This window comes from Calypte anna, chromosome 4, assembly GCF_003957555.1.
Source record: "Calypte anna isolate BGI_N300 chromosome 4, bCalAnn1_v1.p, whole genome shotgun sequence".
Lineage (NCBI taxonomy): Eukaryota > Metazoa > Chordata > Aves > Apodiformes > Trochilidae > Calypte > Calypte anna.
Window position 1 is genome coordinate 13,433,440 of NC_044247.1, and position 12,225 is coordinate 13,445,664.

General features: G+C 41.4%; 1 protein-coding gene across 1 annotated transcript in view; it reads left to right on the forward strand.

Moving 5' to 3' along the window:
- GRIA3 (glutamate ionotropic receptor AMPA type subunit 3) overlaps positions 1-12,225 on the forward strand; it is a 144,790-nt gene that overhangs the window by 103,294 nt on the left and 29,271 nt on the right. The window contains exon 12 of the mRNA XM_030448850.1: positions 6,009-6,207. Within this exon, the coding sequence (XP_030304710.1) occupies positions 6,009-6,207 (199 nt within the window). The remainder of the gene's footprint in view (positions 1-6,008; positions 6,208-12,225) is intronic.

The following is a 12,225-nucleotide window of genomic DNA, read 5'->3' on the forward strand; positions in this document are numbered from 1 at the left end:
TGCCTGGGTACCATGCATTCAGTTTTTGCAGTGTTACCAGTGTCCGGGTGTGCTGCTCGCTGTACAGTTCTAGCTGTAAGCCTTCTTCTCCTGTGTTTATCCCCTTTTTCTGCTTTATTTCCCAATTCTGTATTGAAACTTTGCCTCTCTGCTTGCTGTTAAAGGTGATGAGTAGTGATAAGATTTAAATTGCTGTTGACCATGTGTGTGCCCAATACAAAGGACCGGGAAATAAGCACTGGGACATCACATGGAAAGCTGCAGGCATTGCACTGTTTCCACTAGGTCTGTTTATTGACAGTTAAATAGAAGTGCATAGGATTTTTGTTAAGCTCTCATGTGACTCTGACATGCTCAGCCATTTACGTTATATAACGAGTGGGACATATACTTTTTTTTTTTTCAATATTACTATGATAAGTGCCTTCGAAATACCTACCAAAAAAAAAAGCTGTGCCAGTAAACCTGTTTTATCTGTCCATCAGAAGTTCAGTATTATTTAGTATTTATAACTTAGTATTTATAATTTAATATTTATAATTTAGTATTTATATTAGGATTTAGTCTTTATATTAGGATTTAGTATTTCTATTTAGTTCCATATTAATACACAGCCCTTGTTTAAAGTGTTGTCCAGTTGTTTTGTTATCTGTCATGATAACAGATCCCAGGCAGTTACGTGCATTGTTACTGAAAACGAAGAAACAAAAGAGAAATTTGAGACTTTGGTTCAAATTCCAGAAACACTGTTCCTTGACTGATATGTTAAGTCGATTAAATGTCAAATTTCTTTTCCATAGAAGGGATTATTCCCAAGTATTCCATCCTGAATCCGTATCTTTGTAAGGTTACACCATTCTCAGCATTGACTATATGAATGTTTCATACTATTTTATTACCATTAAAAGGGGCTTCATTCTTCCATTGTGAGTTTTGTCTGAATAAATTTCTTATATGAGAGCGTACAGCACTTGTAGAGAGATGCCGACAAGCAGTCTGGAGAGATCACTTTTGTACTTGCTGATAAAGGCTCTTTCAGCTGGCTTTGTGTGGAACAGCTGTGACATCTAATGACTAGTTAGCTCTAGCCTCGGTGAGTATGCTGTGTGGATATTCCAGAGGAAATATCCCTATACTCTCCTCTATGTATTTAATAGGAGTCGTCTAAACAGAATCAGATAGCAGCCAAAGGCTGGGGGTTAGCACATCCCTTGATGAAATCAACATTTGTTCCAGCAGTTTTATTCTGCTATCAAAGGCTGCTGTGTTTGCTGTAGAGTGAGCTGAAGCATTGAAAATTCACTTTTGATGGATCAAAAGTAGATGCTAAACTTGCTTTAATGGAAGATGTGGATGGCAAATGGAATGAGGAGAAAACACAGGCAAATTTGGAATACTGTTCTGAGCAAAACTATCTTTGAAAAATCCAGGAGAGCATGTATTTTCATTTTGCTCTTTATTCATGTGGAACAAAGCAGCTAGATTAATTAATTGCTGATGGAAAAAGACAGGATGCCCATTAAAAATTACCTCATGAGGTTGGTCATTGAAGAGGGTGTGCTTCTACATCCCTATTTTCACAGCGGAAGACTCAAGAGACTCCTATTAAAGGCCATGGGAATGACTCTGTGGGACTTTCAAACTAGCAATGTAAGCTGAATAATATGGTGTTTCTGAAACTCCCACTGCCAGTTCCTATGATGGAAGCATCTTTGGATGCTGGAATTTATTGTGTTGTGTCTCAGTAGCTGAGTGAGGGCCAGCAGGAGAGGTGGAGGGCTGGCTTGGGCTCAGCTCAGGGCTCAGGGGGTAGCAGGTAATGTGTGCTCAGAATATGAAGGGGTTCTAGGCATGGAGAGTTTGGACCTAAGTCATGCAGGGTTATTTGTCAATATAACAGCCATCTTGTGGTGATCAAAGTGCCCAATTAAAAAATGAGTACTGTGAGAAGCTGCTTATTTCTGTCTGCTATAGGAAATCAAATCTATTTTCTGGCCACCAGTAGAAACAAGATTCAAGTTATTTTGGTAAATAAATGAGGTTTTGTTTGAATGCGTTATTGTCCTAGAAACTGAATGTGAATTTTAATATTTGTTTTGTTTTTCTCATGTTACTAACTTGCTCTCATTTGACTCCATGCTTCCTTTTAAATTTCCTCTCAAGGTATGCACTCTTCCTGTTTACTTCCTTTTGAAAATACCATCTGACCTTGTTTTGATAATTGAGTTATAATTCTGTTACTCCAGGTCTTTGTTACTCCTCTCATTCGTTAACATGCTAATGCACTTTAAATAATGTAATGCAAAATGTCTGTTTGTTGAGATAATTTGAAAAATGACATGTTGGGATAAAGCATCAGTTGTTTGTTTTTCAATTACAAAACTGTGCACTTGGGCAGATATATCTTAATCAGAAAAAGAGGTGCTGGTATTAAAAGCTGTAATTGATTTTTATGCAATTATTATCTGCATAACAAAGAATATGAGTATTCACTTATTACCAGCTGGGTATATATATGTACTAACCCTTTCTCTTCTGCATCCCTCTACACCAGCCCCTTCAGTGGGTATAAGGAGTCTTCATATCAGCAGATGGACTGGGGGGACCTGGGGTCCTTTGGATGAGGAGGCTGCCAGCCCATGCTCATCCATGTTCATTTTTTTCAGCTCTTTCTGTCTGTCTTTCTTCCCTTCAGTGTCAGCTTTGTGGTTTGTTTCATTTTTCTTTTGCCCCACCTTGTGCTACAACCAATTGCAGCTACCTCCAGTCTGTAGCAGCTTCTTAGTCTTCCTTTCCTGTTCCTTGAAAGTCTCTGGGAAAAAAGAACTCTGTAGTGACATCCAAGTTTCTTTCAAGTGACCTCAACTCTTCTGCAAACAGCTCTGGACCTCATCTAGCAAGAGCCATCTCTTGCATGTAGGACCCTCAGGGAAGTGTCTTCTCCTTCAAGGGATCCAGCCATGCCCACCTTCCCCTGCCTCTCAGCTGTTCTCCATTTTTTGTCCTGTATCTGACTTGGTTCATGCAGGTTGCAAGATCTCTGGGGCAAGGTAATTTGACCTTTCTCTGTGTGTAATGTGCCTTATGAGCATGCAGCTCGACACAGACTTTCTTGTTACAGCAGTGTGAGCTTGAGGTTTCTCTGGTTTGGAAAATTCTTCTCTTCTGCACACATTCATCCCATCCATCCTGCTAACAGAAGGGGAAGCCACCAATGTAAGTCAGACATTTCCTATGGGAAACTATAGGGAGAATGAGCAAATACTGTTCTGCTCTCAGTAGTTCCACTGATTTTTTTCTAAACGCCCTGGCAAGTCTTTTTTTTGTCTTCCTATTTCAAGACCTGCTGCAAAGCAAGATGGCCACAAGAACCTGAAACCCTAGATAAATTCTGTATGTAAGCATGGCAGTGGATGGTTCATCTGCTGGACCTGCTTGACTTCTGCTCAACCTGGCTCTGAAAGTGCCCACCCCACTGAAGGGAGGAGGAACTCAGTTCCAGGTCTTCTCCGAAGCTGGAAATTATGTAGGGAAAGGAATGAGCAAGAGGGAGATGAATTTTACCTGATGCAGCCATCTCAAAGCAATAGGCTGTGTTTTAGTGAAGCATCTCAATTCCCTCCAAAGTCATGAGACAGATGAGCACCTTCAGACTTAGCCCACACTGCTGCAAGTGAGATAAATCTCTTTCTGAGCATGTTTGTCTCCGCTCTTTCTCTCTGCTGATCTACCTGATGATTTTGGCAGGCACTGCTTTGTAGTTGGCTAAAATGACATAAGCCTGTGTAAGAGGCTGATTTGGTGTCTAGGGTATTGAGTTTTACAAAGCAGCTAAAACCAAGATCCTACTGGCAAGGGAGCTGGCCAGAAAGGACTTCAGCCATCTGTAAAATCCCAGGATACTCACCTGTAGTGAAATGAGGCAACCAGGTGCCACTAATTGCCAGGGAGTGGGTGTGAGCTTGTGTCAAGCCCACCTGTGCCTAATTAGGGTGGGCCCCCACTGCGCATGAGCAGGACCAGGGGGCCAATAAAAGGTGAAGCTGAAGCACAGGCTCAGCTCAGTCCTGAATCTCACAATCTCGGCATCCTTGGCTTTAAGTGCTGCTTTCAGTACTCACCTGATGCCTACAAAAAAGTGAGATAGATTGCCTGGCTTATTAGATTATTTGGGATGTATATTGCTGCAGATTCTTACCCTTGCAAATACTCTGTGAAAAACCTTTTCCACTTCTGGCTGTCTGTCCTGAGGAAGCACAGGCAGGCCAGAGCAATGCCCAAGCTTCTCAGAGTTCACACCTCAAAAGTCATCACTTATTGATGGACAAAGAGGTGACACTTTACTCCTCAAGCTTCCCTAAGATTTGGAACCACCAGAACCACCTTGTGTATTGGCACAGGATGGATGCAGCAGTCCTTGGGATGCCACCAGTGCTGGCATGTGGTACATGCTGGAATTCCTAGAGGAAGAGATGCAGGAACCAGACTGCATCTGCCCCCTTGGTGGTAGCTGCTGCTTCAGTCCCTTGGGCAGAGGAGTGGAGGATATCAGTGCTTCACTGCTTAGTGTGTTTTTCCACATTTTTTTAGCCTATTCCAGATTGCTCTTTCTCTGTTTTATTGTGTTGGCATTTTTTTTTCTTTAGTGTGTTTTTTAATGTTGAGTGGATGGGGGTTTTTTTTTTCTTTTTTTTTTCTTAATTTCATGGGATTTTTTTCAATGGCTCAGGAAAGCTGAGGCTCTTGCCTAGACCAGGCAGTTTACCAGCAAACCCTCCTGTGTGGGTAGGGGCACTTTTGCTTTTTCCTGTCTCCATCTGTTGGTAGGACAATTTGTACCCACTGTCTGGGGATGGCATTGAGGGGGCTTTAAGGACACAGATAAACAGGTAAGAGTTTTCTTGCTTTCTTTTTCTTTGCTTCACACAAACTGAGGACTACAGTGCCCAGCATCCATGGATTGATGTACCTGGGATCCACTGGTATCAGTAGAGTTCAGTGAAAACATATGAAACAGCTTTGTCTCAGCTCCTGAAATGATTCATGGTCAATATGTTGTGGTTGAGGAATGAGCACTGTACCTGGTGGTGGTGGTAAAATTCCCCACCCAGCTGAGCAGCATGGCACTGGCATCCTTCAGCCCCAAACAAATGTTTTAAGCCTGATGTTCAGTTGTTTTAAAGCTTCAAGATCTCTTGCTGAGAAGACCTAGACCTTCTGACCACTGGGCATATTGTAATTGTAGGCTTTTTTTTTTTTTTTTTTTTTTTAGTCCTTATGGTATCCTTTTAAAAACAAAGCAAAGAAACAACCATAAGAAAGACAGGCCACAATTAAGTTTTTTGCTGGCTTCTTCTCTGGTGGTTCCAAAGCAGGAATACACTTGACTTGGAACAGGGCAACAAGCAAATTTTAATTAACATGAAACAAAAGAAACCAGCCTCTCTCTTCAATTCAATATGCAGATTCAGTCTGTAATTCCAGCTAGGTTTGGAAGAGAGGAGGCCATCAGATCATTTTTTGGTCCCTTTGCCCTGTGTACTCTGATTCATTGTTGCAGTTTACTACATCTTACATTTTGAGGGAAAAAGTACATTTGGGTCCTTCCTCCAAGTGGGGCAGCCCCTAAAGAGTCACAATGCTGGCACATGGCAGCCACCAAACCCAGCCTGAGGGAGAGGAAAAGCTGAGGAGACAACAATCTTCTGGCAAAAGACTTCTTGAGCTGTGGAATCCAGGAGAGCTCATTCATCTCCAGTGAGGTTGGCTCAGATGAGTTATTTCTCAATTGACTGTCCTTGTTTTCACTGAAAGACTGAAAAAGGAGTTTACCTGGCTAAGACCAGGACTTTGCTCTCCTGAGGGAGCTTCTCAGGAACTGGCTCACAGATACCTGGAGGATCTGGGTGAAAGGGTTGTGCATGTGAATTTCTCTTCAATGCAACAAAAAAAAATTCCAAACCAAGGAATGTCTACCAAGCAATTTGATGATGTGTGTTTTTCCATAGATCTCTCTCAGGGCGAATTGTTGGAGGAGTCTGGTGGTTCTTCACTCTCATCATTATCTCTTCCTACACTGCTAATCTTGCTGCCTTCCTCACGGTGGAAAGGATGGTTTCTCCCATAGAGAGTGCAGAGGACCTGGCCAAACAAACTGAGATAGCCTATGGCACTTTGGATTCAGGCTCAACCAAAGAATTCTTCAGAGTAAGTCTGTTAAATCTCCATTAGAGTTTTTCTGAATTGTAAGTGCCTAATGCATGGTTTTCAGTCATTTGTTTTTACCCAGCTGTAGTATCTGTGCTGGTGAGAGATGCTTTGTTCTATCCAGGCAGGTCTGAGTCCTGATTTTTTTAAGTATCACTATCAAAAGGCATTTTGATATCAAAAAAGTACTATCAAAAGGCATTTTATAAAAAAATGGCTGGTTTCGTTTAACCTGCAACATCTTGAGATAGAAAAATCTGATCTGCACTATCACGGGAAGGGTTTTTTAACACCAGTTCCAGAACCTCAGTCTGATGAGTAATAATGCAGTCGTTCACACAATATTTAACAAATAAAACTCTTGGAGGAGTGATGCTCTTGACCTACTTGCTCTGTTTGCCCAGCTGGCAGCTCTTAATGCCATCAGACATCAGCACCCACTTGGCAGACTGAAGAGGGGGATGGGATACATGTGTTGCCCTTCCTTTCTATAGGGTGCAGAGATTGCTGCAGTTGTTGTTTCTCTGTCTTCATTGCCACCCTCTGGCTCTGGCTGCATCAAGCAGCCAAGGGGGTGAAACATTTGCACCCCAGTTCACTGGTGTGTATTTGCCTTGGTTAGAGAGATGCTGGGTTTGCAATATTTGGGGGGAGGTGAGAGAGGACACTTTTATTTCAGATTGTCCTTTCATTCTCCACTTGCCAAGCCACAAGCTGAAGTACAGAGAGTTTGGTCATTAAAGTATTCTAAATATGACCTCAGACCACTTTTGTGTATCTAAAAATGTTGTGACCTGAAAAGTTCTAATTTCTGGCCTCTTCAAGGGTGAACTGAAATGCTCAGCACTTTCAGGGGGCTCTTGGTTCTCTCTCAGCAGTGCCAATCAGATCCTATTCAAACCAACATTTTTTATATAGAAAAGTGGTCAGTGCTGCAGGACTAATTGTTGCCTGTCTCGTGTCCTGGCCAGGTGCAAAAGTGAGGGAGGAGGCAGACAAAAAAACCTCTTGCTGCTGTAAGCTGATGAAATACTGAGGGCTCCTTGAATAAATACTGATGGACCCTTGAATTTGCTTAAAATGTCAGTATATGACCACACACACATTTACATGTAGGTATAAATCTGATTTAAAGCTGTAAGTGCATGCAAAGTTATTTTATGAAGCTTTGGTACTTTGCCTTATTTGCATGTGATATTTTTATATAAAAATAGTTACTCAGTAGCTCTTAATTAACTGTGGTGGCTGCTACCTCACAGTGACTTCAGTTTTTATTAAAATCCTGTAAGATAAACACTGAACTTGTACTGGTGACACAAGTGTGAAAAAATTATTAAGTTTAATTATCAGCCTGAGGCAGTATTATCTGCACAGCAAAAAGGAGCTGACTGGACCTGTTAGAAGTGGTAGCACAACTTGATTAGAAATACTGGTGCAATTTACAGTCACTGTACTGTTCTTTGGGGGAAAAAATTCTTCTTTTTTAATATCTTGTTACCACTAATACAGAAGGAAGGACTGTATGGGGGTGTTTCTTCATTTCCTTAATAGTCTGACATAACAAGGAAATCCCTTCTCATCCAGTGATCAAAGGAATGAGTGTTCATGTGAAAGGATACAAGGTCTAGTAAATATATGAATACTTTGTTGTGCTGTTAATAGCCTTGAGATGAGCTGTGACTCTCTCCTGGTGCTGGAGAAAGTGAGGCTGTAAATGAGGATGATCTATCAGGAGCTGCCAGCTCCATCAGGCAGGGGAGAGGAGTGGGATGGGGAAGGAGGAGAGCAGAGCCCTGGCAGTGGTGAAGCAGGGTGTAATGCCTGCTCTGGGCCATGCTGATGGGCCAAGTGGGAAGGAGAATGGGCCCTAAGTGGTGCTCCTCACTCCTCAGCATCCTCAAGGCACACAACGTAATTTCAGTTGTATTAACTTTTGCAGAGTAATTAATTTGGATGGCATGATGCAGCCATGAAAACTGTTGTAATTAGAGTCTTCAGTTGATTTGAGAAGGGCAAAAGTATTGCTTTGGATTAAGTGCATGTGTTCACATAAATACTTGTTTTTATGGGTTTAATTAGCTACTTAATAAGATGGTAATGATGGTTGAAACTTGAAATAACTCTTAGAGGACACTTGGTGTGGTCCTTGCATACATGTGTCAGGTCCCCAAGAATAGTAACTTGACTTTGTAGTTGGGCCATGGCTTCACACTGGAGGCACAGGACAGTCTCTCCAAGGTCCCATCAAGAAGCTTGTATGGGTACCTCTCTTCCTAGAGCTGTAAAGCTAAAATGTTTCTCCAACAAAGACACAGGAACAAATTTCCCAGACAATTTGTGGATTCCCCCTCCCTGGAAGTGTTCAGGGCCAGGCTGGATGGGGCTTGGAGCAACTTGGTCTAGTAAAAAGGTGTCCTGGGCCATGGCCATGGTTTATTAGTCAGGTATTGATCCTAATGGCTGCTGTTTGGCCACTGAAAGGTGCCAGACTGACAACAGCAAGGAAAAATTGCCTCCTCATAGAGAGATGACACATAAATGAGCTTCACATACCCACCATCATGTGTGTGTGTGCTAGAAGGAGCTCCTTCAGAGCCTTCAGTCCATGGCTCCTTTCTGCCAACTCCATTTCCAACTAGGAACACTTCTGAAGGTTTGGTTTTTTTTTTTTTATGGTGTAGATACCTATCTGGTAGGAACTGGAATGAAACCAGCACCTCATTTCAGATGAGGAGATGTTAATGACTTTCAGCAGCATCAGAACTAGGCAGACTCAAGCTAGTGACTTCTTCTGTGGTGTTGGTTGTTTCCCTGAACATTGCAATATCTCCAAGGCAGACACTCTCCCAGCTATGTAGAGTAAAGCTTAAGTGCACTATTGTTGTTCCAAGTCCTCATGACAACTGCTGTTGGCATGATGTTGTTCTCATGGTTACAAAAATGGGCTTTTAAAGCAGTGTCACAGCAGTTTCCCCACTCCTTACTTGGTGACTCTGTGCATCATTTGTCCCCCCCAGTATATCTGAGCACTAAATGAGCCTTCCTTTATTTTCATGGTTGATGCTTGTCTCTGCTCACAAACATTTTGCATTTTGCACTGATTATCTTATAAAGGCATTTAAATGGCAATCAATAGACTACATCAATTTCCTTTTGGCTCTCAAAGGACATTTGTCCATATTGAAAAGGAGAAGAAAGACCCTCTCCTTACATAGTTATTAAATACAGTCTCAGATTTAGGACTCCAGAATACCTCTTTCTTGAAAACCAACAAAGGCCTGTAATAGAAAGCACTTTCAAATCACTGTTACTCTATTTAAAGGTGTGTCTGTAAGAATTAACTTCCTCTAATACATTAAATTAAAGCTTCAGCATATCTGAGCAGCTTATCAAATGTAACACCATTTAATCCAAATTCAGCACTGAGGCTGAGTATAATACCACAGTCTTAATAGGTTGCAGTCCTCCAATATGCATATATTCAAAAGTCATGACCTTTACAACTGATTAGTTATTCTTATGTAAACTTGCTGTATTTAAACTTCAGCAGAAACAGAACATGTCTCTGGACTTTTAGAAAGAGAAATTGCTTTTGAACTTCTGGTGGTTTCTTTTAATTGATAGCAGATGTCTGTGTTAAGAGGTTTCTGTCAAATAATTTGTAAAGGATGTGGTTGGTCACTGGCAGTGCCCATTGACCCACTAGTACCCTCTAGTGAGAAACTGCAGCTGCAGAAGTTGTCCTCAAAATTGGTCTGATCAGACTTTATAGGCTGAAATATTGAGGCAGGTAACATTTAGCAAGGTCTTGTATTAGGTCTTTCTGGCTTTTGTAGGAAGAAGGGGACTCATGTCTCACCATCACCAACATAGTTAATCACTGCTAAACAAAATTAAGAGGAGAAAGGAGGCCTCTTAGTGTAGAATTTTATATTTTTCCTAATAATGGTTTCAAGGATGTGCAAGAGGAAACAACTCTACTATCCAGTGCCTCCCTGTGCCTCAGATGAACCAACTTGCTGCTCTAATTTTTTTAGTCAGTCAGCTTCTGATTTTTTCTCCTGGACATGGCACTAATTTCTAGGCCTGTTAGAAGTGTAATAGAAAGGCCAAAGATTCTTTGGACATGATGGTTTCTGCTCTACACTTGGTTTACATTGATGTTGCCTCTGCTGTTGATGAGGACTTTAGGCTCAATGCCTGCAGGAGTCAAGCTGACAACCTTCAAGCACAGCTTAGACACTTCAGATCCTATTTTTAGGAACTTTTTGCAACTTGGTACAAAATTCACAGCCAAGGCTAAAGTTTCCATTACTGTGGGACACATGGGAGTGATGTGGGGGCATCAAGGTGCCTGTTCATGCTTCCCTTTTTCCTCCTCTGTTAAAGCTTCACTTCCCATTTGGATACCCTGCCCAGACACTTCAGTAACACTTTGCTCTAGTTCATGTTTTGCAAGAAGGCAATAGTGTTCTCTTACACCTTGTACAGTCCTTGAAATTCTTCTTCATCAATTTTCTCAAAAAGTTTGTTTCCAAAGAACCTCAAAGGTTTATTTCCAAACTGGGTTCAGATGTAAGGCCTTTCTGGACTTCATACATCCATATAATATGATACAAAACCACAGTTTTTAGGACACAGGAAGTCATATTAAAGGATGGCCCCTAATGTGATCCCCCTTTTTCTCTCTTCTTGGTTCCATCAAGTCTGAATAGTTCAGCAAGAGGAGATAAAAAAGCACAAAATGTCCTGGCAAGAGGCTTTGCATTTCTGGTTGCCCATGCTAAGAAAAAGTGCTTTGACTTGGAGATACCAGAAAAAACCTAAATGTGGTAGAGGGGCAGAGTGAAAGAAGAAATTAACAAATTGAGCTCACATTCCTATGGTGATTTTGAACTCCCTTCCACTTGAGGTTCCTTAACCTTCCCTCCTGTTCAAGCTGTGCTGGGAGGCTGCAGAGGGTCCCTCCTGGCTCTGAAGAGAGAGAAGGGCACCATCCCTGAGCTGTCAGGGGGAGAGGGAGGAATAATGACCCTAATGTGTTCTGGAGCACTAGCATATTACACACAGCCATAAGATAAAGAACTCATTGCTTTCCTCTGCTGATAAGGTTGTGTGAAGACAAGGGAAGGGAAATAAATTTTACCAGCAAGCAGCTTAGGTGAGGAGGAGCCTTGAATTATGAACCGATAGCTGCCATGTGATTTTTATACATTCTCTGCAATCAAACAATATTGAGATCATCATTAGAGCCTATTAAAAACACCCAAGTGAACTCAGTGCATGCAGCACTCTGGGTTTCATCGGTAGTTAAACTCTTTGATTTTTAATTTCAAAATTTATTTTGCTAGTGAAGATGAAGGACTTGGTTTTAGCACAGGATTCATATAAAGGCTTTGATTTTGCCTTTGGAATAAAACTGTGATTAGCAGTTTTAAGCTTTCTGTGTTCCTGGAATCAAGCAAAACAACAGTCATCTTAACAACTGCATGACAAAAATACTGAAGTGTGAGTGTACGTATGGGCTTTGAAGAACAGAACATCACAGAAAAGTGATAGCTTTGAATACGAGCTGTGTAGATCTTTTCTAGGCAACATGTCAGAGATTAATCAGAAAAATGACCGTGGCTTAACTGTTTTTCAACACAGAAAGTGTAAAAAAATTATTCACCCATATTTTCACTCCCCCCTGTTTGATATAGGTGGGGGTGCTCACAAATATTCAAAATGTGAATGTAATGTGTGCAAGAGAGATCACAGCCCCTCCCATCTCTTGAATGATAGATGGTCTGCTTGTGGGAGAGGCTTCTCCTAATCTATTGAACCTCCTTTGTGCCCCATGACTAACAGGCAGTTTTAAAGACAGCAGGAAATCAAATGTGACATAATTACAAAAGAAATGGTTTCCCATGAAGTCATCTAATGTCTTTAAGCCTGTGGATTGGTGAGGAAAATGTATCCTTACAGGAACTGAAATTAACAGCTCATCCATCATCCACTCCTTGGAAAGAAAGCATT